Genomic DNA, 20,198 nt, shown 5'->3' with positions numbered 1-20,198 from the left:
TCATTCCACTTTAGCTGCATGGAAAACAAAAACGGATATAGAAAACAGAACGAGCAGAAATAGTGACTGAAATAATATCATTATATATTCATTTTGGAAAGCATTGTACAAAAATGAGTTACATCCTCTTCCATAACTGTGCTGCTACAAGAATAAACGAATCTGTACTTCGACTGCGTGTAATCCACTAAAGGGGACTAGAAACAAATTGAATGGAAATGAGTGGAAATTATAACTAACATCTCAAGGAAAACTACGTACAGATATATGTACGGGGCTGAGAGGCCAAAGAAGAAGAGATTCATCAATTAATGTATCTCTCCTTCCTCCCAATGTCCCCCAATGATCTCGCCTTCCTCCCAATCTCCGTTGAGAAAGACGTCCTCGTCCAGACCTTGCAAGTCATATTCTTCATCCTTAATGTGCAAACCCAAGTCCTTGAGAGGAAATCCTTGTCGAATGTTGAGAAAAGGATCTTTGCTGCCACACCCGCACAACTTCTCAAGTTCCCTGAGATAGTGTTTTGAATCATGATCAAACATCACAGACTTTTGCATACTCGAAATCCGACGCCGAGCTGATTTTCTGAGGGCCTCCCTTCTCTTGGTCCTCTGTTCGGGAGGAGAGTCGGGTAGACCTTTTAAGATCTTGTTAGCTTTCGACAAGGTATCTGAAAATCGAAGCTTCAGCAACTCAACTCTCCCTTCTCTTGGTCCTCTGCTCTTCTCAGTGACAGTTGCATCAGAATGTCCAGAATGTTCAACAATGAGAGTGGTAATGACAAAGTCATTGTCTTTGCCATCGGTGTTTGCAGTTGAATGAACCCCAAAAAGCCCTCGACTTTGAATAACCGTAGAAGTAGAAGAAGAAGAAGAAGAACAGGTCTCGGTCTTACCGCCATGTATGTGTTCAGGTGAGAAGGACGACAAAGACGACAAACCCTTGGCCTTGGGTGGTGGCAGATGAACTGAGAATTTGGCCATGGTTTCTTCCCACTTTGTGTTAAAGAGATTACTGAGATGCTGGGCGGCTGCGCGGACATAATTCCCTCGAGGGTAATAGATCATGGCATTCAAGAACACCCGCCTCACATCAGCGGCAAAGGAATCGGCGCTGGAGTAGTAACCCTTTTCCAAGTCGGACTTGATAGTACCCAGATCAATCGGCTTCCGGATGACGTAGAGATAATCTGGCAACTTCGACACCACGGGATCAACGCGCTTCGCAAATTGCTTCCCATGTCCGTGCTGCATCAGAAGCTGCAAGATTTCAGCACAGCAGGCCTTCAATTTGGGGTCCAAGCCCTGCCTCTTTTGCCTCTTCTCGGCCCACCGCCTCTGAAATTCAAAGGGCTCCGATTCCGATTCCATCTGCCCGCGCTTTCTGTCAGACCAAGCCATAAAACCCTAAAATATCAACCGAAAGAAAACCCTATTCACGACCGACTTCGCTCGATGTTCACCCTCTTGAACGAAAAGCCAAAACCCAGATCACAAAACCCAAAACCCAGAAAGAAAAGCCAACCGAAATCGAGCAAACCCTAGATTCCAAAATTCCGGAGCGGCCTCGCTCGATCTTTCCACTTGCTGAACGAAAAACCGAAAACCCAGAACCCTAAAAGTCACTGGCTCACTCGATCGTCGATGCGTTGAGTCGCGATTGCAAAGAGACAGAGAGATGCAACTGAAAGCGTTCCAGACAGACCCAGAGAGAGAAAGAAGTCAGAAAACTCGCTCGCACTCGTTGATTTTTCTGAGAATTATAGTAAGTAACTCAAGGAAAGGAATGAGAAATTAGGGGTTGCTCTCAAGAAAGGAGGGTAAATATGCTCGTTGTGGCGCCAACGGTCCGATATCTTTGTTTTTCAAATGATAAAGTCGGCTGGTCTTGCTTTCACTCGCTCGCTCGCTCACTCCACTCGGCTCGACTCACTACGCGAAAAACATAAATTAAAACATGTTTTTTTATGAGCATATTATATTAACACCCCATAAATTGTTGAATAAATCACACGGTGTGTTTCTCCGGGACGAGCAGGGCTCCTTTCTGACAGCAGCGGCATGTTTCCTCCCTACGGTGTCATCGGCCCTACAAGAAGAAATGCTTGCGATCCAGCATGGTGTGGAGCTCGCCCATCAGCTTGGCTATCAGAAGGTTTTAGTTCACAGTGACTCCTCCCAAGCAATTTCCATCATTAATACGTGTGTGGATCGTGCTTCGGCCATGGATTTGTTAGCGGGGGATGTCCTTCATATTACAGATTTGTTTACTGCTTCTAAGTTTATTTCCGTTTCTAGGAATAATAACAGTATTGCTCATTGTTTGGCAAAGGTGCTTTGTCCATCGAGACAAGAGTAGTTTGGGTTGAGGAGCCTCCTAGTGTTATTTAGGATCTCCTAATCCTAGACACTTTGTAAGTTTCCCAAGTTAATGATATTGTCTTCCATTAAAAAAAAACCCCCCACACACTTAATACATCTCATATTTGCTTTTTCAATTAAGAATTATCTAAATATATCCCCACATACTTTCTCATAATAACCACACACCCTACATTCTCAACATACACCTTACATTTTCTACATACACCCCACATTCTCTATACACCCCACATTTTCATACAAACACTGGTTTTTATATCTCATTTCGTTTTCTTTTTCAGACAGAAATTTTGCAGAGTTGTTGCTTTCCATGGGGCAAAAAATGAGATTGAATCATATCTCCAAACTTGTGGGTAAATTGTAAGGTGTCTAGACCTGTAAATATCTTAAATGCACTCTTTCCAGGAGGGAGGATTACCTTCTATAAAGTGCATCCATTTTCATATGTCTAAGCTTGTGTGTTATTTTTCTATTAACAAAGATTTCATCATTCTGATTGGAAATCTTTCTTCTTCTACTTTTGTCATCTTTTTTAGGTGTGTTATTGTGCCATTGTGTCCTCTTTGTTCTCTCCTACCCACGTTTTTACCATTTTATCCCTATTTTTTTATATTTTTTGTTTTTCTCATAACTGTAATTAAAGGGTTAATTTTGGATTTATGAATGTTTCACTATTTTTGCCTTCTGGCTTTATATATATAGATATGGCTTGAAAAGACCAGATTCTTTGGTTCTATTTCAATATATAATATCCATCAATACTTGTCATTTTTTTGGGATGCATTCTCTAAATGATTCTTGCACGTCTTCGGTTTACCTCATGTGAAGCTTCTGAGACATCAATTTCGGGTTCCATTCATCAAAAATAATTTTTCTCAAACAACATGTTGTAGTTTCATTAGTTAGGGATTTGTTCAACAATGGAAGGTGGAAATGAGTTTTGATAGTTGAAGAAGATAAATAATACATTAAGTGATTTGGGATGTATTTAGAACCTAATTAAGGTCAAAATTGTCATTCCACAATAAGGAACACAAGTCATTTAATATTAAGTTTTAATGTGGGGTGCATTCAACATTATGTGAGGTGCTAATAAAAAAAGTTTTTTTATTTTTTTATTTTTACTATTATTAGGAAAGAGGAGGGACTGAATATATTGCGATAATATTGGATGAGGAGTTTCGAAACAAAAAAGCAAGATAGAACCTAAAATTCTATCTATAAAAATATTGAACCACATGCAAATTGAAATAAAGAAATCAATTCCGATTAGCATTAGGACTTGTAATCTTGTAACCAAGTCATATTACCTTGTACATCAAGCAATCCTCGCATAGTCTTATTTTGTGATTAAAGATGTTATGGTGTCATGCGTGTGAAATTTAATAAATAAATAAAACAGAAAGTTAGTTTGAACAAAATTATATTACTATTCCATAATCTTATTTTGTGATTAAAGATCAGATTGTCTTTGTGGTGAAGTAATTTTTTAGACTATATTTACAAACTATATGATGTGTCACTAATATAAAATAAGTCTGTTAATAATAATTCAATTATCAACCAAACATAATCATAAAAAATAGATGATATTTTTAACATTATCCTTTTAGTAATAGATAATTTAGATATATAGATTATAGGTGCAACTTTTTTGTTTTTGTTTTTATATTTGGAAATTACAGTTGTAGTATCATTGACAGCGACGTTTTTCGCGTAGTGAGTCGAGTGAGCGAGTGAAAGCTTGCAGCCGACTTTGTCATTTGAAAACCAAAGAAATCAGACCGTTGGCGCCACAAAGAGTAGTATAAACCCTAGACCCATTAGAAATTTCTCGTTCTTTCCTTGAGTTGCTACCAAAATTCTCAGAAAAACCAAGGAGCGATCGACTTCTCTCTGAGTTCTTTCTCTTTGTGTGAACGATTTCACTTGCCTCTCTCTCCGGCCCTCTGTCTCTTTGCAATCGCAACGACGACTGAGCTAGTAATTAAGGGACTTCTGGGTTTTGGGTTTTTCATTCAGAACGTGTAACGATCGAGCAAAGCTGCTCGTGAATTTTGGAATCTAGGGTTTGCTCGATTTCGGTTGATTTTTCTTTCTGGGTTTTGGGTTTTGTGATCTGGGTTTTGGTTTTTCGTTCGAGAGGGTGAACATCGAGCGAAGTCGGTCGTGAATTTTTTCTTCTAGGGTTTTCTTTCGGTTGATTATTTTAGGGTTTATGGCGTGGTCTGCGAGAAAGCGCAGGCAGACGGAGTCGGAGCCCTTTGAATTTCAGAGGCGGCGGGTCGAGAAGAGGCAAAATACGCAGGGCTTGGACCCCGGATTGAAGGCCCATTGTGCTGAAATGTTGCAGCTTCTCATGCAGCACGGACATGGGAAGCAATTTTCGAAGCGCGTTGATCCTGTGGCGTCGAATTTGCCGGATTATCTCTACGTCATCCGGAAGCCGATTGATCTGGGTACTATCAAGTCCGACTTGGAGAAGGGTTACTACTCCAGCGCCGATTCCTTTGCCGCTGATGTGAGGCGGGTGTTCTTGAATGCCATGATCTATTACCCTCGAGGGAATTATGTGCGCGCAGCCGCCCAACATCTCAGTAATCTCTTTAACACGAAGTGGGAAGAAACCATGGCCAAATTCTCAGTTCATCGTCCTCTGCCACCGCCCAAAACCAAGTGTTTGTCGTCTCTGCCGTCTTCGTCCTTCTTCTCACCCGAACACATACATGGCGGTAAGACCGACACCTGTTCTCCTTCTTCTTCTACTTCTACGGTTATTCAAAGTCAAGGGCTTTTTGGGGTTCATTCAATTGCAAACACCGGTGGCAAAGACGATGACTCTGTCATTGCCACCCTCGTTGTTGAACATTCTGGACATTCTGTTGCAACTGTCACTGAGAAGAGCAGAGGACCAAGAGAAGGGAGAGTTGAGTTGCTGAAGCTTCACTTTTCAGATACATTGTCGAAAGCTAACAAGATCTTAAAAGGTGTACCCGACTCTCCTCCCGAGCAGAGGACCAAGAGAAGGGATAGCCTCAGAAAATCAGCTCGGCGTAGGATTTCGAGTGTGCAAAAGTCTGTGATGTTTGATCATGATTCTAAGCACTATCTCAGGGAACTTGAGAAGCTGTGCGGGTGTGGCAGCAAAGATCCTTTTCTCAACGTTGGACAAGGATTCCCTCTCAAGGAGTTGGGTTTGCACATTAAGGATGAAGAATATGACTTGCAAGGTCTGGACGAGGATGTCTTTCTCAGCGGAGATTGGGAGGAAGGAGAGATCATTGGGGGATGAATATCTTCTTCTTCGGCTTCTCAGTCCCATACGTGTATCTATAAATAGTTTAGCTTCAGAGATTAGTTGTAATTTCCACTCATTTGCATCCAATTTGTGTCAAGTCCCTTTTAGTGGATTACTAGCAGTCGCAGTACAGATTCGTTTATTCTTGTAGCAACACAACACAGTTCTGGAAGAGGATGTAACTCGTTATTTTTGTATGATACATTTCCAAATTGAATGTAATGATATTATTTCAGTAACTATTTTTGGTCGTTGTATCTGTTTCTATTTTCCAAGCTTCTATATGTTTCAAATTTACTAATTACATACTTTTGTCTGGTTGATACGTTTAGTAGTTATATGAAGCAAGACAAGTCTCTTCCCCCTCAGTTATTTGGGTAAAAAAAAAAATTAAGTAATTTGACAAAACTACCTTAAAATATCACTTTTCAATCTATTTTCTTGAAATAGACAAGTTCAACAAAAGCTAAATAACAGCGACGGTACAACTCTATCACTTGATGTTGTTTAAAGTTAATCTTTTCTTAAAATAATAAGAGGCCCATCAACCCTCCCTTCTCCCAATCGTCTTATAAATTTGAGCTCTCGGCCTATCTATATATGATTTAATTCATTATAGCAATATTGAGCTAAAAACCACTGTTCTAAAAATCTCCGTCTAGTGCCGTCTAGGCCCCGCTTAGGCACTAGGCGGCTAGTCACTGCCCCGATTAATGCTTAGGTGTTTGAAAATTAAGAAAGGACGCCTAGCCCACCCAAATCCGCCTAGACACATGCCTAGGTTTCAACTCACTTAGATAGAAAATAGATAACTTTCATTTTGCATTTTATTGTTTCCAATAAATTGTAAGAGACTTATTGAACACTTAAATAAACACACATTATATGTTTGCTCCTTATGTTTTCATTATGTTCCAATACTTCATAATATATATGTCATTCTATTTTCTAGTTTATAATGAAATTATATATATTTTAAGTATAAACAGACACTTATTTACACGAAATACAATAGATTTACTTAAATCCACATAGGCGTTAGGCCACATCGCGCCGCCCGATTAGTGCCTAACATATTTTAGATCCTTACTAAAAACACAATTAAAAGAGCCCTAAAGAACGGGGATGTAGTTTTCAAAAAAAAAAAGAAAAAAGAAGGGGGATGTACATGGGTAGATCGAGTGCCCGACAAGAATGCCTCTTTCCTTGATTTCGTACAAGCAAGATTGGCGTGTAAACTGTTGAGCTGCAGTGTATCACTTATGGTTTCAAGTTTCAGTGATGAAGAGAGTGTTTCTGTAACTTTCAAGTTCTTCAATACGAATAACTAATTAAACAAGTAGAGCATAACAGAATCGTACAAGTGCAGCGACGATGGACAGAAGCAACAAGCTTAGACTACCAAGTACAGTTTCATGACACCGTATACGAAAATACAGCTCAAGCTCTATCTACAATAAACAAAATACAAGGTTTCGGTGCGATTCAGAAAGTCTCTTATCCTCGTGTAGCTCTGTTCTTCCTATCTTACCCTCATCCTCTACATGCATCTTCAGATCAGTCAATCTTCACAGAGGAGTAGATCTTTCGAACAAACCAGAAACATGCGTAGAAACCAATTGTTCCGGTCAGGACGAAGAAAGCATATGAAACAATTAGCATGTACCCGAAGTAAAGGATGCCCGAAACAAACTTTGTAATCTCCAACTTGGTAAAGAAGTAGAAGGCAGAGTAGAGGAGAAGGTAAAGAGCAGATGAGCCAGCGGTCAGGTAAGATCTCCACCACCAGTGGTAGTCTTCACTGCATAACTGGAAGTAGCATAGTACGATTGTTATCTCCGCACAGGTGATCAGAAGGATAACAAACACGATGAAAAGGAAGCCGAAGATATAGTAGAACTGGTTCAGCCAAATTGATGTCAAGATAAAGAACAGCTCGATGAAAACAGCTCCAAATGGAAGAATGCCTCCAATCAGTATAGAGAATACTGGTTTCATATACCATGCCTGCTCTGGCACCTGCCGGGGAATTTTGTTAGTCTTTACAGGGTCTTCAACAGGTGGCTTTTTGAACCCCAAATAACTACCCACAAAGACCAAGGGCACTGATATTCCAAACCACAGGCAAACCAAAGCAATCATTGTCCCAAAAGGCACAGCCCCAGAAGACTTCTCCCCCCAAATTAGAGCATTCAGCACAAAGAAGACGGCAAAAAGAATTCCTGGAAACATAAAGGCAGTCTTTAAGGTATTCCTCTTCCACTCTGTACCCTTGAACATTTTGTACAATCGTGCAGAGGAGTAACCAGCAAATAAGCCCATGAAAACCCACAAGAGAACCATGGCAGTCATGAGACCCCCTCGGTTGGAAGGAGACAAGAAGCCCAGCAATGCAAATATCATGGTTACAAGTGTCATTGCAAAGATCTGAACCCCTGTCCCTACGTAGACACAAAGTAAATTGGAATTGATTGGTGCCCTAAAAACATCTCCATTAACAAGTTTCCATCCAGTTTCTTCTTGAGCCTCATCTTGGCTGTCCAGCTGATTATAGTTGGCAATATCTCGGTATAGAGTTCTCATCATGATCATAGCCACCATACCAGATAAAAAGAGGACTATCATCAATGAATTTATAATTGAAAACCAGTGGATCTGATCGTCATTCATGAGAAGGTACGTGTCCCACCGAGATGCCCACTTGATCTCACTTTCCTGGGAGGGGAGGGGTGGGGGGTGGTAAGGCAAAGTTCATAAGTTTGTAGAAATGAAGAAAAGCAAAGTTCATAAGTTTGTAAAATGGAAAAAATAAAAGTAGCCAAAGGGTTCAAAATTATGTACCTTAAAGGAGACATCATATGTAAATACAATCTCCTTATCTTTGTCAACTTCTTGTGGAACACTGCTTCCCGGTGGTAGATTTTTTGTGTCTTTATTGCATGTCACCAACTGAGTATTATTACCATTCCACTCCTTATATTCATGATTGATACTATTGAAAAGAGGCATATCAGAAAATAAGAAAATCATAATAAAGTTATTCACAATCTTAATGAATAGAAAGTGATCATTTTCAAGAACTCTTGGTTTCTTCCTACCGAATCTTATTAAAACAAAGGGGATATATAAGTAAAGAATTCATTACTTGGCCAAGAAACCCATTACATGGCATCCAGCATGAAGGAACACAAAAGAAACAATATTCAGCAATAAGAATTCTTAAACCCTTCTTTATATGCAGCTGATTGTAAAAATCGATCTTATAAACTTCTCCATGGAAAGACCTAGATTTTTGCAAAGGAAAGACCATCCAGGAATTTAGAACAGAATACCGCACTTTCTTTCTCTAACTTCAAAATTAAAAGTAAATGACCACACAAAACAAAATATGTAATCAGCAGAGGTCAAATGAACATGCACCAAACAAGAAACGTACATAGATTTTTTCTTTTACTTTCAAGTTTTAACTGCATTACAGTATTTCTATCATTCAAACATACAAAGCCTGTTCTGAATGAATGTCAACTGGAAGAGGGAGAAGGAAAAAAGATATAGCACCTGTTTGGAGTAACCTCAAACCCAACTATTCGAGCAGAATCAGTCTCGGGATCTTTGTGATACATAACTCGGAAGCTCAAGTGGTTGTTAATAAAATATTTCTCCTCTTTATTCTGTATAGCAAATAAAACACAAGATAACATAAATGAGTCTTACTTCAACATTAGCAACTAGTTTCTAAGGCATACCCCAGCATAATTTCCTTTGAATCCAACACCGAATCCATGTTCATAAGTTGTTGAGGGACTTCCATCCCTCCTCTGTCTGAGAACAGCAACTGGAAGGTTATCCAAAATCCTGCAGTCCAAGTCAGAGGTCTCAATTAAACCAATAAGAAACATAAAATGATCATTGCCTTCATAATAATTGAATATGACCAGGCAGAGAAATTAAGTTAATGTAAAACTAAAGCAGACAAATCATAAAGGACCGACACTTGGAAAATTAAAACAAGAGAATACTTGAAACTACAAACTAGAAAATACAGGAATGACATTTTTACTTACATTTGTACTCGATACTTATCTTCAATTTTCTCCTTAAAATTTTTTGCAGATTCAGCGTCAAGATTTTGTCGACAAGCTACTACACAGGATTGCTCCTCCCTCATTTTGAACTGGAAAAGAATTTACAAATAGAGGTTTTAAACCAAAGTTATATAAATGAGATTGAGATTAACATTATTGTTCACAAACTTCTCTACTAATTGAGTTGCCAAAATGAAAAAGGTTATAACTACTCACAGTGTACACAGAATTCTCAATGCGATCACCGCGGAGAACCTCCCCCAGATTTTCTGCACTGTTTATAATCTGTGGGGGAGTACAATATTTTAAGAAGTAATAGTCATATGGGAGTTGCGTCTTTGTAGATGACAATTTGTTCACTTTGATAGAAAGTTCATCTCCCTGTCAGAAAGAAGACAACCACAGTAAAAACATTAATATTCTATGTAGTAAAATGGCAAACAAGGAAAGGGAACATAGAAGAGTTCCAAAGTCAAAGTGTATAATGCGACATTCAGGCTACAAGCTGTAATCACATTTTTAATAAAAACTTATAGCCAGATACAATATGGCACACGGGGGATGGCTTAACTCATGTATGTCGGAGAAACAGCCAGGGCACTGTCACATGAGTTCCTACTATGTGTATACATTTAATTTGTTTACAAAAGAACTTGACCCCAATGTTCTCTAACAATTTGTGCAGAAACATAATTATTGATGAAATGAAAAATGATTGTATGAGCTTGAAAAAATCAGATCCTCTGAAAGCCAAAAAAAAAAAAACATTTCTAATAATCAACAACAGATGGATGGGTCACACTTTGATGAATATTCTGGCATCATTATTACGACAAACACAACAGGAAAACATCAAATTTAGCAAAAATCCAAACAACATTACCAACGCATGCCCACATTGTTAAAGATTAGTAGACAACAAAATTTAGCTTGAGCATTCTGATGCACAGAGTGTACAAATCTCGTCTGCTACTCTCCAAAAACACACTTTTAAATCCCATTATGCTTGGGAAAAATAAAAAATTATCCACAAATATGAAACAAGTAAATCTGTAATGTTCTATCAGTACATTAACTAGTTCCTCTCTTTGGAAGCATTGAAAGCCTTTGTTGCTTCCGAATTATCTGAATTTTGCCTGATATTGATATCAAATCATAATTCTCAACCATATTTTACTCTTGATTTAAAACTTTGACCTCTTTAACATTTTCGATACTTTCACCCACAGGAAACACAAAAATGCTGTAATCCTACAGCCACACACAGATCCTCAGAATCATTTTACGCCGAAAAATATACTAAAACCAAATTAAACCAAAACTTCAGAAATAAAAGCAACCACTTGGTTACCCACACATCAATCTTTAACTCTAAAGCAACTAAAAGCAACAGGAAGATTAAACAGCCAGCTCAAACCCCAACCCCAAAACCCAAAAACCCATGTCGTAGATCTAATAAAAAAGCAAAAACAAATCAAACCCAAAACCCTAGATCCACCACTGGTTCAGTGGAAACGAAGACAGACCGACAACGATTCAGCGGCAATGCAACGACCAATGAAGAAATAGAAAGCAATGAAAGCGATAAAAAAAAAAAGGTCGGCGAATTCGAAGGGAAAACAGAGAACAATGAGATTTGAAGAGAGCTTACAGTGTGGAAATCGCGTGGAGCAACGCCCGGGAGGTAGAAGCAGTGGGACGAGGAGATCAGGAGGAGCACGGTGAAGATAAGGGTCGTCCCGTTGGTGGTTGTAGGGGCGGAGATCCTCCTACCCATCTTCTTCTGATTCTTCAACTTGGTTGAGAGAGAGAGAGAGAGGTGCTTACTGAGGCTTCCGCAGGGACAAAATGGCATAACCTAATCTCCAGTTCTTCATTGACGAGGTAGAATTGTCAAAGGGTGACCCATTTTATTTTATGACCAACAAAATTAAAAATGTTTTGCCACACAATACTATAATCTACTAGTATTTCTCTTCGTCAACAAGATTAAAAATGTTTTGCCACTCAATATTACAATCTATTAGTATTCCTCTTCAATGAATGACAAATTTGTTAAGGTATCCACTATGCGACTTTGCTGAACTCTTATTTTTCATAGTGTAGAATAAATCGTTATAAAAAAAAGTAAATTGTCATGTCCATACCAAACTTTTTTTTCTTTATGTAAAACAAACTTTATTTTATAGGTTTTTGTTTCTTCATGTCTTGGAGATGTTGTCCAAATAAAAAATCATTCGTTTTTACCTTCAATGTACATTGAAACTAGGAGATTGTTCATTTCATCAAATTGTAGATAGCAAACGAGGCTATAAGGTTTACTTGTTTACGAGTATAGAGGTCTAGAAGGGAGAATATCAACATATGTTGGTCGAAATGTGGCCTATAGTGCTCTACTACTGTGGTTTGTCATAATAATTTGGCATCATATTCACCATCAATCATACTCAAACATAAGATTTTTCCGCTTACAAATGCAGAGTACCACCACTAAACCTTCAATTCAAGTGTGGGAGGCGTCAACAAACTAAAATTTAGAAAAAAAAATACACGAACTAAAGTAGAGTATAAGAACAATTTAATATGGTTGGGAAATAAATTGTTGGTTGTTGAAATATAGATTTAAATCGAATAGAATTAAACAATATATAGAAATACAGATCACCTAACACAAGAATTCACCAAATTATACATGATTTGTTGAGTAAATTGTAGCTATGGTCCCTAAATTATGACTAAATTGTAGCTATAGTCCCTCAACTAAAAATCTATTAGATTTGGTTCTTCAATTTGACAGAATGTGTAGCTTTGGTCCCTCTATATTTAATTCCGTTAATTATTCTGTCAATGTGCTTACGTGGCAAGAATAAATAATTAAATAATATTATTCAATTTTAAGAACAAAACACTTCAAACAATTGGAAAAAATAAAAATAAAAATAAATAAGAGAAATGTTCCAGAGGACAAATAGTGGGGTGTTGTCCCGCCATACCTCACATCTTACGTCCATCCTCCCCCATTCTTCGACGACACTCACTCTTTTATCTCTCCCAACCGCACGCCACAGCCAATCCCTCACCATTACAACCCCACCCAAGCCACCCCAAATGGAACGGTGGGTATGATACTTGCCATGAGTTTGGGTTTTGAAGAGAGAATCGAGTACAAGGTTTGGAGGATGGAGGAGAGAATTCGGTACAAGGTTTGGTGTTGACCGCATTGTTGTTGATGAAGGAGATAAAAAGAAAGCTCTTTTCTTTAATTTTTTAAGTCTTTAAAATTTTCGTAACTATTATGTTAATCATGGGTCCCATGTGTGCCCCACATCATCATATTGAAGAAAAACTTAAACGGTGTTAGCATGGAAAGATCAATGCTACACTTTTTGTCAAATTGAAGGATCAAATCTAATGGATTTTTAGTTAAATGATCATAACTACAATTCAACCATAGTTCAAAGACCATAACTACAATTTACTCTGATTTGTTTTTAGTTAAAAATATTACTAAATTATTTTCTCCTGTATTTCGTACAAACCCCCTATCTCAAGCAACCATGACTTATCCTCTCAAGAAATAACAACCAATAAGTAACTTTAAAACACATCAAAATTAATTCTAGTTGGTGTTTATGCATGCTACATTCTTATACAACTGTACATGCAAAACTCTTCCTTTTTTTTTTTACTAGATTTGTTGGTGCTTTGGGGCCCCTTTGGAAATTACGGTTTTTATTAAAGATAACTTTAACGAAAAACTTCCGGTACTGTTCATTTTAACGAAAAATCATATTTTAACGCTAAAAAGTCAATACTGATAGTATTTATTTTACCCTTTATTTTGTCCTTATCGTTAAAACTCAAAGTTTTCAAGCCCTTTTCATTAGTTTTTCTTTTATTAAAAGCACATCAAAAATCGAAATAAAAATGCAAATGCCTTCTAAAGCAGCACTTCCTGAAATAAGCACATACCAAGTGTTCACTTCATGTGTTTTTTTTTTTTTTTTTTTGATTCGTTAGCATTAACTTTTTCTACCAAACATAGTTAGAAGTGCTTTTGGTTATATGAGAACATTTTAATGATTTTGAAAACGCTACTCCTTTTGAAAGGTTAGGTTTCTGCACCAATCAACCAAGAAGTTCTGCTTTCCTTTTCGTTTCATAGGATTGGACTACCGACTAAATTAGATGACCAGAAGTCGCTGTCTTAGCAGACTGGTTTGAAAACTACAGAAGGAGGAGTTAGTTTTGTCTCACATTTTCTTGAAAACAAAGGAGACATCACGCCTGGCACGTTGTTAGGTGCGATTTGAACGTATCCAGCTCCGCGAGGACCTCTTCCTCGGGCCTGTAAATCAAATCAATCATCCGCCATATCTGCATCATCAAAATGAATCGTTCATCGACCATAAACGTATAGATAATGTGCTTGTACAGAACTAATACAAGCGTCAAAATAGAGTGATGGTCAACTTTCTAGAATTAGAAATGTTTTTGTTACCTGCAGGGTACCACCACCTCCGGTACTTCCGCAATCATCAGAGACACTAGCTATCGTCCACGGATCAGACGCATTCCAATGAAAGTCAACAACCTTGTCCCTACAGCCAATCAAAGTATCATAAAGGTAACAAGAAAAGGTTGCATGCTTGTCCAATATTGATATTAGTACGTAATTATCTTTCGTTATTTTTATTTTTCTAAGATTAAAGGTAGCAGGTAAGACCGATTGCACATGCATAGTAAGGAGTTGGCTGTTGACATCATCAAACAGATGGATCTACACTATCTTGCTTGCATTGAAAGTAGTCAAAGCATATCACTGCCGCTCTTGTTAAAACATGTATGTAAATCATACATACCTATGCCCAGCATGTCGAAAGAACAATCCTGGAGGAGCATTTGACGGCTTTGATCCATTCTTGCCAACCTGAAAGGAAGCCAATAATATTTTTCTCTAAATTGATGGAAATGCTAGGAAGGGCATTAACAATCGCAACAATTTCATTTATTATGCCTCCACAATTTCATGCAGACAATGTCACTTTAGAGTAAAAACCTTATTTATTAACTCATGTCCTTCATCTTCTTTTATTTCATGATCACAAAATGGACCAAAACTGGTTTTTCAAATGTCAATAGTAATACAATGTGTAATGCAACAAATAGATCTTAAATGCTACAAAATGTAACAATGTCACATAAGGAGTGTAACCCCCGAATGTGTGTTTGTATATAAACATATATAGAGATCTTTTAGATTGTGTTTAGACTAAACGAAATTGTTAACTCCTGAAATAATAAAGAAAAAAGCCTACCATTTGTTGAGAAGATAAGAGTTAAAGACAAAAAAGGAAGATGAAGAGCACTACTGTCATCTAATTGTTTTGAATCACTTAAATATTGACACCACTAGGAAAATCTATCAAACGTTCAGACCCACTAATACGAAGTAAATATGAAACCAAAGAATAATTGGACACGTAAACTTTCCAGAGAAATTACAGCTACTTATACCTTTAATAAATATCATTAATTTCATTTAAATATTCACACCTTTTCATGATCCCAGATGTTTAGTAAGCCATCCTCGGCAGAGCTTCCAAAAACAGATGCCTTGTGAGGAGACCACTGGAATAGCAACAAAACGAAACACAGAAAAATGAAAATGTAGTTCTTGAAGTATATTATGAAAAACAAAAGGCAGAAATAGAGTTAATAAAGAAGCCAGAAGAGTTTCCTGCACCTGTATACAGAGGACAGCTGCATTGTGGCCCTCAAATGTATGAACGGGTGATCCAACTCCTCCAGAAGTGAGATATCGGCGGTCAAACAAGCGAATAGTATTATCAGCGGACCTAAGAGGTAAGAGAAAATTAAAATAAATGGAACCAAAGAGCATGAGACTGTCCATGTGAAAAATTCTTTTTTACGGATGCATCAATATAAAACATCAACATAGCAATATAAAGATTTTGATCAGGATAGCAAGTTTCATTTTATTGCACTGTGGATATCAAAGTTTATGATCCGGCAATTCCTGTAAGATGCAGATACCCTGTAAGTATGAGATTGACGTCATGTGGATTCCAATCAACGCAATGAAGGTCAGCATCATGAGCTTTCTCAACCTGCTCAAATAAGTAAATGAATATGAATCTAAAAAATGTAAATAATGATTGAACAAAAAATCATCACTCAAACTATATTTATACACATGCAGAGAGAGAGAGAGAGAGAGAGAGAGAGCAACGCAGATTGGACCTGATACGCAAGATAAATGTCATAATGGAATAACTAAACAGAAGGGCAGACTGATAGACTTTTGAGGGGGACGAAAAAGAACCTTGACAGCTGAACTAGATCCAGCTCTTGTATCCCATAGTATGAGGCAAGAATCATCGCCTACACTACAGAACTCCTGCGAACTACAACACATAAATAACAAACAGATAATATAATCAGAAAATTGCCGATGTGCCATCATCTTGAACTACTTTATCTTCATAAAGTAACTCTCATCCAAAAAAAAAAAAAAAAAACTGTTATGGCTGCCAGTACATGAGTGGACATAAGGAGTGGCAGTGTCAACAAAACAAGCTGGATATGAAATGTATTTGATTATTAATCAACACATACCTAGATGGGCAGAACTGCACATCCTCAACAGTATCCTCATGCCCTTTATAGACACCCCGTGGCTCAACAGAAGGGCTGTCTCTGAGTTTATCGTTACTCCCACCAGTCTTAGAAGAATGTTTAGCACTGCCACCTCCAGATCCTGGTTCTGATGCTAAAGATGAGATATGATCATGAATACTCCACAAAATCACTGATTTATCCTTCCCTGCGCAAAGATCTCCCCATTCAGAAGATGAGAAGGTACAAGAAAAATACAAACATGGCCCATGCAGCATGTAATTCGTTTGTGGGTGCATTGAAGTTTAATCAAAAGAAAGAAGGTAAATCAAAGGAAGTTATATTTACAGAAAGTAAGGTAAGTTAAATGAATAATATTCTATGCAGTTTACTTGACATTCCCTTTACACATTGTTTCCTGCCTAATCAGTATAATAAATGAAGAATACAGCACTAAAATAGAAAGTTCCGACCTCCAGAGAGCACAAAGGGTTCAGATGGGCACATGGCAAGAGCAAATTCAGCATTATCTTGATGCCCTGTCAATAGCTGTAACACGATGCAATTAAATTTAGTTTACACCTATGCAAGGAGAGAAAGATGATGAAGCTATTGTAATGAATAAATTCTTCTTTCAGTATATTGTGATCATGATTAGAATGAAGGTATTTACAATTATTTTTACCCTCCAAAGCTTTAAGGAGCCATTAATTGGTGCAGGTCAAAGGTTACAGTTGGAAGATTTTGAGTTCTAAACAGTTAGTCATGCACCGTGTAAAAAAAACCTATCAAGTCGATCTAAGTAAAACTGAAAGCAGGAGGATTAGTTTTCTCTAAACAGGGCATACCAGATCTGGACGAGAATCTGAAGCTCCCAGAACAGCATGGCGATTAGGTTGAGCCTCAATATCCCAAATGAGAACCTGTTTTGTTTACAAGTAGAAAAATTTTATCCACCTCCACTTGTCTTTATAAACTTCCAAATACGTAATAAAAAATAACGTTAACTGAAAAACCCTTGGAAGCTTAATAGTTAATATCCATCCAAAAGAATTAACATATAACTGAATGCTTACATCAGGACTGTCAGTGTGTGTCGCCACTATCTTACTATTCTGAGGGAGTTCCCTGATTCTGTTCACCTGCAAAACATAATCGTAGATTACTGACAATCCAGATTTATTTCTTATTGCAGTATAATGGAAGAGAATATCTTAGAGATGAGCTTACACCAATTTGTTTTTGGAGGTGGGTGGGCAATGTTTGGGTTTAGGGTTCAGTGGTTTTGGTGGGCAGTTGATCTAAGTGGATATCTTCTGGCACAGAGAAGGTGGTAATAGCAACGGCCGATCAATGGGTTTTGAATTAACTATAGTTGGTTCCATTATTTTCCCCAAAGGGTTTTCCGTTCCTTTTTAAATATCATCAAAGTGAGCATGCAAAAGTTTGATACGCATCTCAGTAAGGATACATATGAAAATTGGAGAAGACCGTCTTTTCAATAGTATGTCGATTGGGATTAACTAGCAATATCTATGCTACATATCTTCAATGCATGTTAAACGTAATACTGTCCATTAGCTTGGTCCGAATTCAATATAAGTAATTCACACAACACATACCCAATTTGTTCAAGACATTAGCATTCCCTCAAGACAAAATACTCGTGGCTACAAATCATTTAGAAGATAATGCATAGATTATTATCTAAAACACAAGTTAGGTTTTAGATATGCCATCAATGAATCAAATGCACAAGGCTAACCCCTTAAACGGAGACTAATATAGTTCACTGATTTATTGCCTAGAAATTATCTTCTTAGCGTATTGACTACGGTCAGCAAGTCTTCATAAATAGTTAAAAAAAATTCCTTGTTTCCAATATAACCCATTTTCCATTTCCAATATAGAGCAATTATCTTAATAAGTTCCGTTTAAAAAGATGATTCGGCAATTACGTCAAAAAATAAGATGTTAAGTACTTTTCGGTGCAAATCATTCTCCTCAAGAACTCATTAAGTAGACATTACTGTAAGCTGACACACTTTAATGTAATTTACCTCACCGGGATGTATAATAGTTTTATACTTTTTCACAAAGGGAGAGCGTGCTTCTTCATTGAACTGTATAGATCGAGCAAAAGATAACCATAATTAGCTAATAAATGAGTCAATTTACAGGATATCAGCTGAAGGCAAATAAATGAAACATGACCTGTGATATGTGCTCGGCAGCTGCAACCCTGGGTTTGACAACTTCACAGTTTGCAATGACAAGTGTATTTGGAACACTGCCATCAGTCTGTGGAAACAAACAAACGTAAGCAAAACACACTACAACAATAAAGAGGATGATACACAATATAAAAGAGACAAGATGGCATATCCACATAATATCAACACTGCATGCGTAGGCAAGTAACTGCGTTGCCCACGATTACGAATAATCATATGTTGGTAAATATATGATATGAGGCACTAATTTTTAGAGAGGGATGCACAGCATTGACAGTTGACAAAATCATTCCACATTACATCACAAACTTCCGACCAGGCGACCACCTACTAATAAGAAATGTTTAAAACTAACACGCCAATGCCAAGGGCACGTGGTTTTAAGCATCCGATCGTATTAATGAGCTATCCAAACAAAAAATTACAACATTTCTGTATCAAATACAAAATGGAGAGTCAGATGCTGCAAGAGAGATCTTCATGCCTGTTCCGAAAGAAAAAGGCGCTGACGACTCTTGTAAGTGGCTTGCTCCAGCTGCGGTCCCCATCTACAAGAAACAAAATCGATAAATCATCAATTTTGATTCACTTAGAAGTCTGCAATCACAAATGTAGCACCAATACACCAATTTTTATTCACCGAAAGCTTGAAACAAACACAAGCATCACTACAAACATCCATTGCAAACACAAATTAAGAACAGCGCACATTCTCTACAAAGTTGATTTTACTTTGACTTCACAGTTCACACGCATTTCCTCAAATCCAAACCCAAAAAATCGACCGAAAACGAATCTAATTAGTGCTTGTAAAAGTACAACAGAGCCAGGTAAGGACAACCCACATTGTGCAAAATTATGTGATAAATTCGATAAAAATACGAAAATAATTGAATTTGGAAGAAGAGCAAACCCTAGGGGGGAGAGTACGGACCTGCAAGAGAGAGAAGGCCAAACAAGGTTGTGATTGACGAGCCAGTCGTAGAGCACCGGCACCAGCGACTTCCACTGCGTGTATCGATCGTTCACCGACGCCTCCGTAGCTTTCCCTTTCATCTCCTTCGTCTCTCTCTGAGTCTCTTCTTTTCCCGCCAATTCTATCAAACTCGGTCGCTCTCACTCTCCTGGTTTTTTTAAGGGATGACGAATACGACTATACACGGCTTTTTTAAGTGCAGGGAACGGTTGAACTGAGTTTGGTTTAAAAATGAAAACTTTTTTTATGAAAATATTTTTGAAATCAATCCTAGTAAAAATATAAATAAGTTCTGAAAAAAACACTTGAAGTGCTTCCATTCTTCAAGGAAGCACTTCAAGTGCTTTTGGAACTTAAAAATATTTTCTTTAAAAACATTTTCAGTCATTTTAAAAGTATATTCAAACAAGCCCTAATAAAATACAGGTTAATTACACTAACATCTCTTGAAGTTTTGTGTTTTTACAAAACTTCTCATTTTTGAAACATAACACCAACACCCATTAAGGTGCTAATTCACTTTTGACATAACCCCTTTTAAGGCTGACTTCACCTTAAAAAAATTCTTAAGACAATTTTGCCCTC

The 20,198-nt window shown here is 37.6% G+C and overlaps 4 protein-coding genes across 4 annotated transcripts; 1 reads left to right on the top strand and 3 right to left on the bottom strand.

Moving 5' to 3' along the window:
* Positions 1-308: 308 nt before the first annotated feature.
* LOC126633846 (transcription factor GTE3, chloroplastic-like) lies at positions 309-1,370 on the bottom strand. The gene has a single exon (XM_050304391.1). It carries the CDS (start codon positions 1,368-1,370, stop codon positions 309-311), a length of 1,062 nt encoding a protein of 353 aa, XP_050160348.1.
* A 2,802-nt stretch (positions 1,371-4,172) lies between these two features.
* Positions 4,173-5,936, top strand: LOC126583132 (uncharacterized). Its single transcript, XM_050247428.1, has 2 exons — positions 4,173-4,527; positions 4,675-5,936. The coding sequence occupies exon 2, from the start codon at positions 4,726-4,728 to the stop codon at positions 5,671-5,673; it is 948 nt and encodes a 315-aa protein (XP_050103385.1). The 5' UTR covers positions 4,173-4,527; positions 4,675-4,725; the 3' UTR covers positions 5,674-5,936.
* Positions 5,937-6,972: 1,036 nt separating this feature from the next.
* LOC126582193 (transmembrane 9 superfamily member 7-like) lies at positions 6,973-11,658 on the bottom strand. The gene is made up of 7 exons (XM_050246227.1): positions 11,416-11,658; positions 9,981-10,145; positions 9,744-9,853; positions 9,426-9,534; positions 9,238-9,350; positions 8,521-8,671; positions 6,973-8,394 (listed from the first exon to the last, which is right to left on the bottom strand). The coding sequence occupies exons 1-7, from the start codon at positions 11,617-11,619 to the stop codon at positions 7,237-7,239; spliced, it is 2,010 nt and encodes a 669-aa protein (XP_050102184.1). The 5' UTR covers positions 11,620-11,658; the 3' UTR covers positions 6,973-7,236.
* A 2,161-nt stretch (positions 11,659-13,819) lies between these two features.
* Positions 13,820-19,806, bottom strand: LOC126582194 (WD-40 repeat-containing protein MSI4-like). The gene is made up of 15 exons (XM_050246228.1): positions 19,572-19,806; positions 19,122-19,185; positions 18,618-18,704; positions 18,464-18,526; positions 17,480-17,545; positions 17,252-17,326; positions 16,877-16,952; positions 16,404-16,611; positions 16,111-16,192; positions 15,822-15,895; positions 15,511-15,622; positions 15,321-15,395; positions 14,627-14,694; positions 14,266-14,365; positions 13,820-14,141 (listed from the first exon to the last, which is right to left on the bottom strand). The coding sequence occupies exons 1-15, from the start codon at positions 19,691-19,693 to the stop codon at positions 14,046-14,048; spliced, it is 1,368 nt and encodes a 455-aa protein (XP_050102185.1). The 5' UTR covers positions 19,694-19,806; the 3' UTR covers positions 13,820-14,045.
* Between the last annotated feature and the right edge of the window lie 392 nt (positions 19,807-20,198).

This window comes from Malus sylvestris, chromosome 9 (assembly GCF_916048215.2).
Source record: "Malus sylvestris chromosome 9, drMalSylv7.2, whole genome shotgun sequence".
Lineage (NCBI taxonomy): Eukaryota > Viridiplantae > Streptophyta > Magnoliopsida > Rosales > Rosaceae > Malus > Malus sylvestris.
This window is presented reverse-complemented; position numbering and strand designations above follow the sequence as displayed.

What these genes read in the sequence shown, in the direction of transcription:
- LOC126582193 (XM_050246227.1), bottom strand. Translation starts at nt 11,619, where the DNA reads ATGCCATTTTGTCCCTGCGGAAGCCTCAGTAAGCACCTCTCTCTCTCT. An exon ending in TTGAGAATTCTGTGTACACT is followed by an intron (nt 9,854 to 9,980) that starts GTGAGTAGTTAT and finishes ATTCTTTTCCAG; the next exon opens with TTCAAAATGAGGGAGGAGCA. An exon ending in TCAAAGGAAATTATGCTGGG is followed by an intron (nt 9,351 to 9,425) that starts GTATGCCTTAGA and finishes TTTGCTATACAG; the next exon opens with AATAAAGAGGAGAAATATTT.
- LOC126583132 (XM_050247428.1), top strand. Translation starts at nt 4,726, where the DNA reads ATGTTGCAGCTTCTCATGCAGCACGGACATGGGAAGCAATTTTCGAAG.
- LOC126633846 (XM_050304391.1), bottom strand. Translation starts at nt 1,370, where the DNA reads ATGGAATCGGAATCGGAGCCCTTTGAATTTCAGAGGCGGTGGGCCGAG.
- LOC126582194 (XM_050246228.1), bottom strand. Translation starts at nt 19,693, where the DNA reads ATGAAAGGGAAAGCTACGGAGGCGTCGGTGAACGATCGATACACGCAG. An exon ending in GCCTTTTTCTTTCGGAACAG is followed by an intron (nt 18,705 to 19,121) that starts GCATGAAGATCT and finishes TTGTTTCCACAG; the next exon opens with ACTGATGGCAGTGTTCCAAA. An exon ending in CTATTATACATCCCGGTGAG is followed by an intron (nt 17,546 to 18,463) that starts GTAAATTACATT and finishes TATGTTTTGCAG; the next exon opens with GTGAACAGAATCAGGGAACT.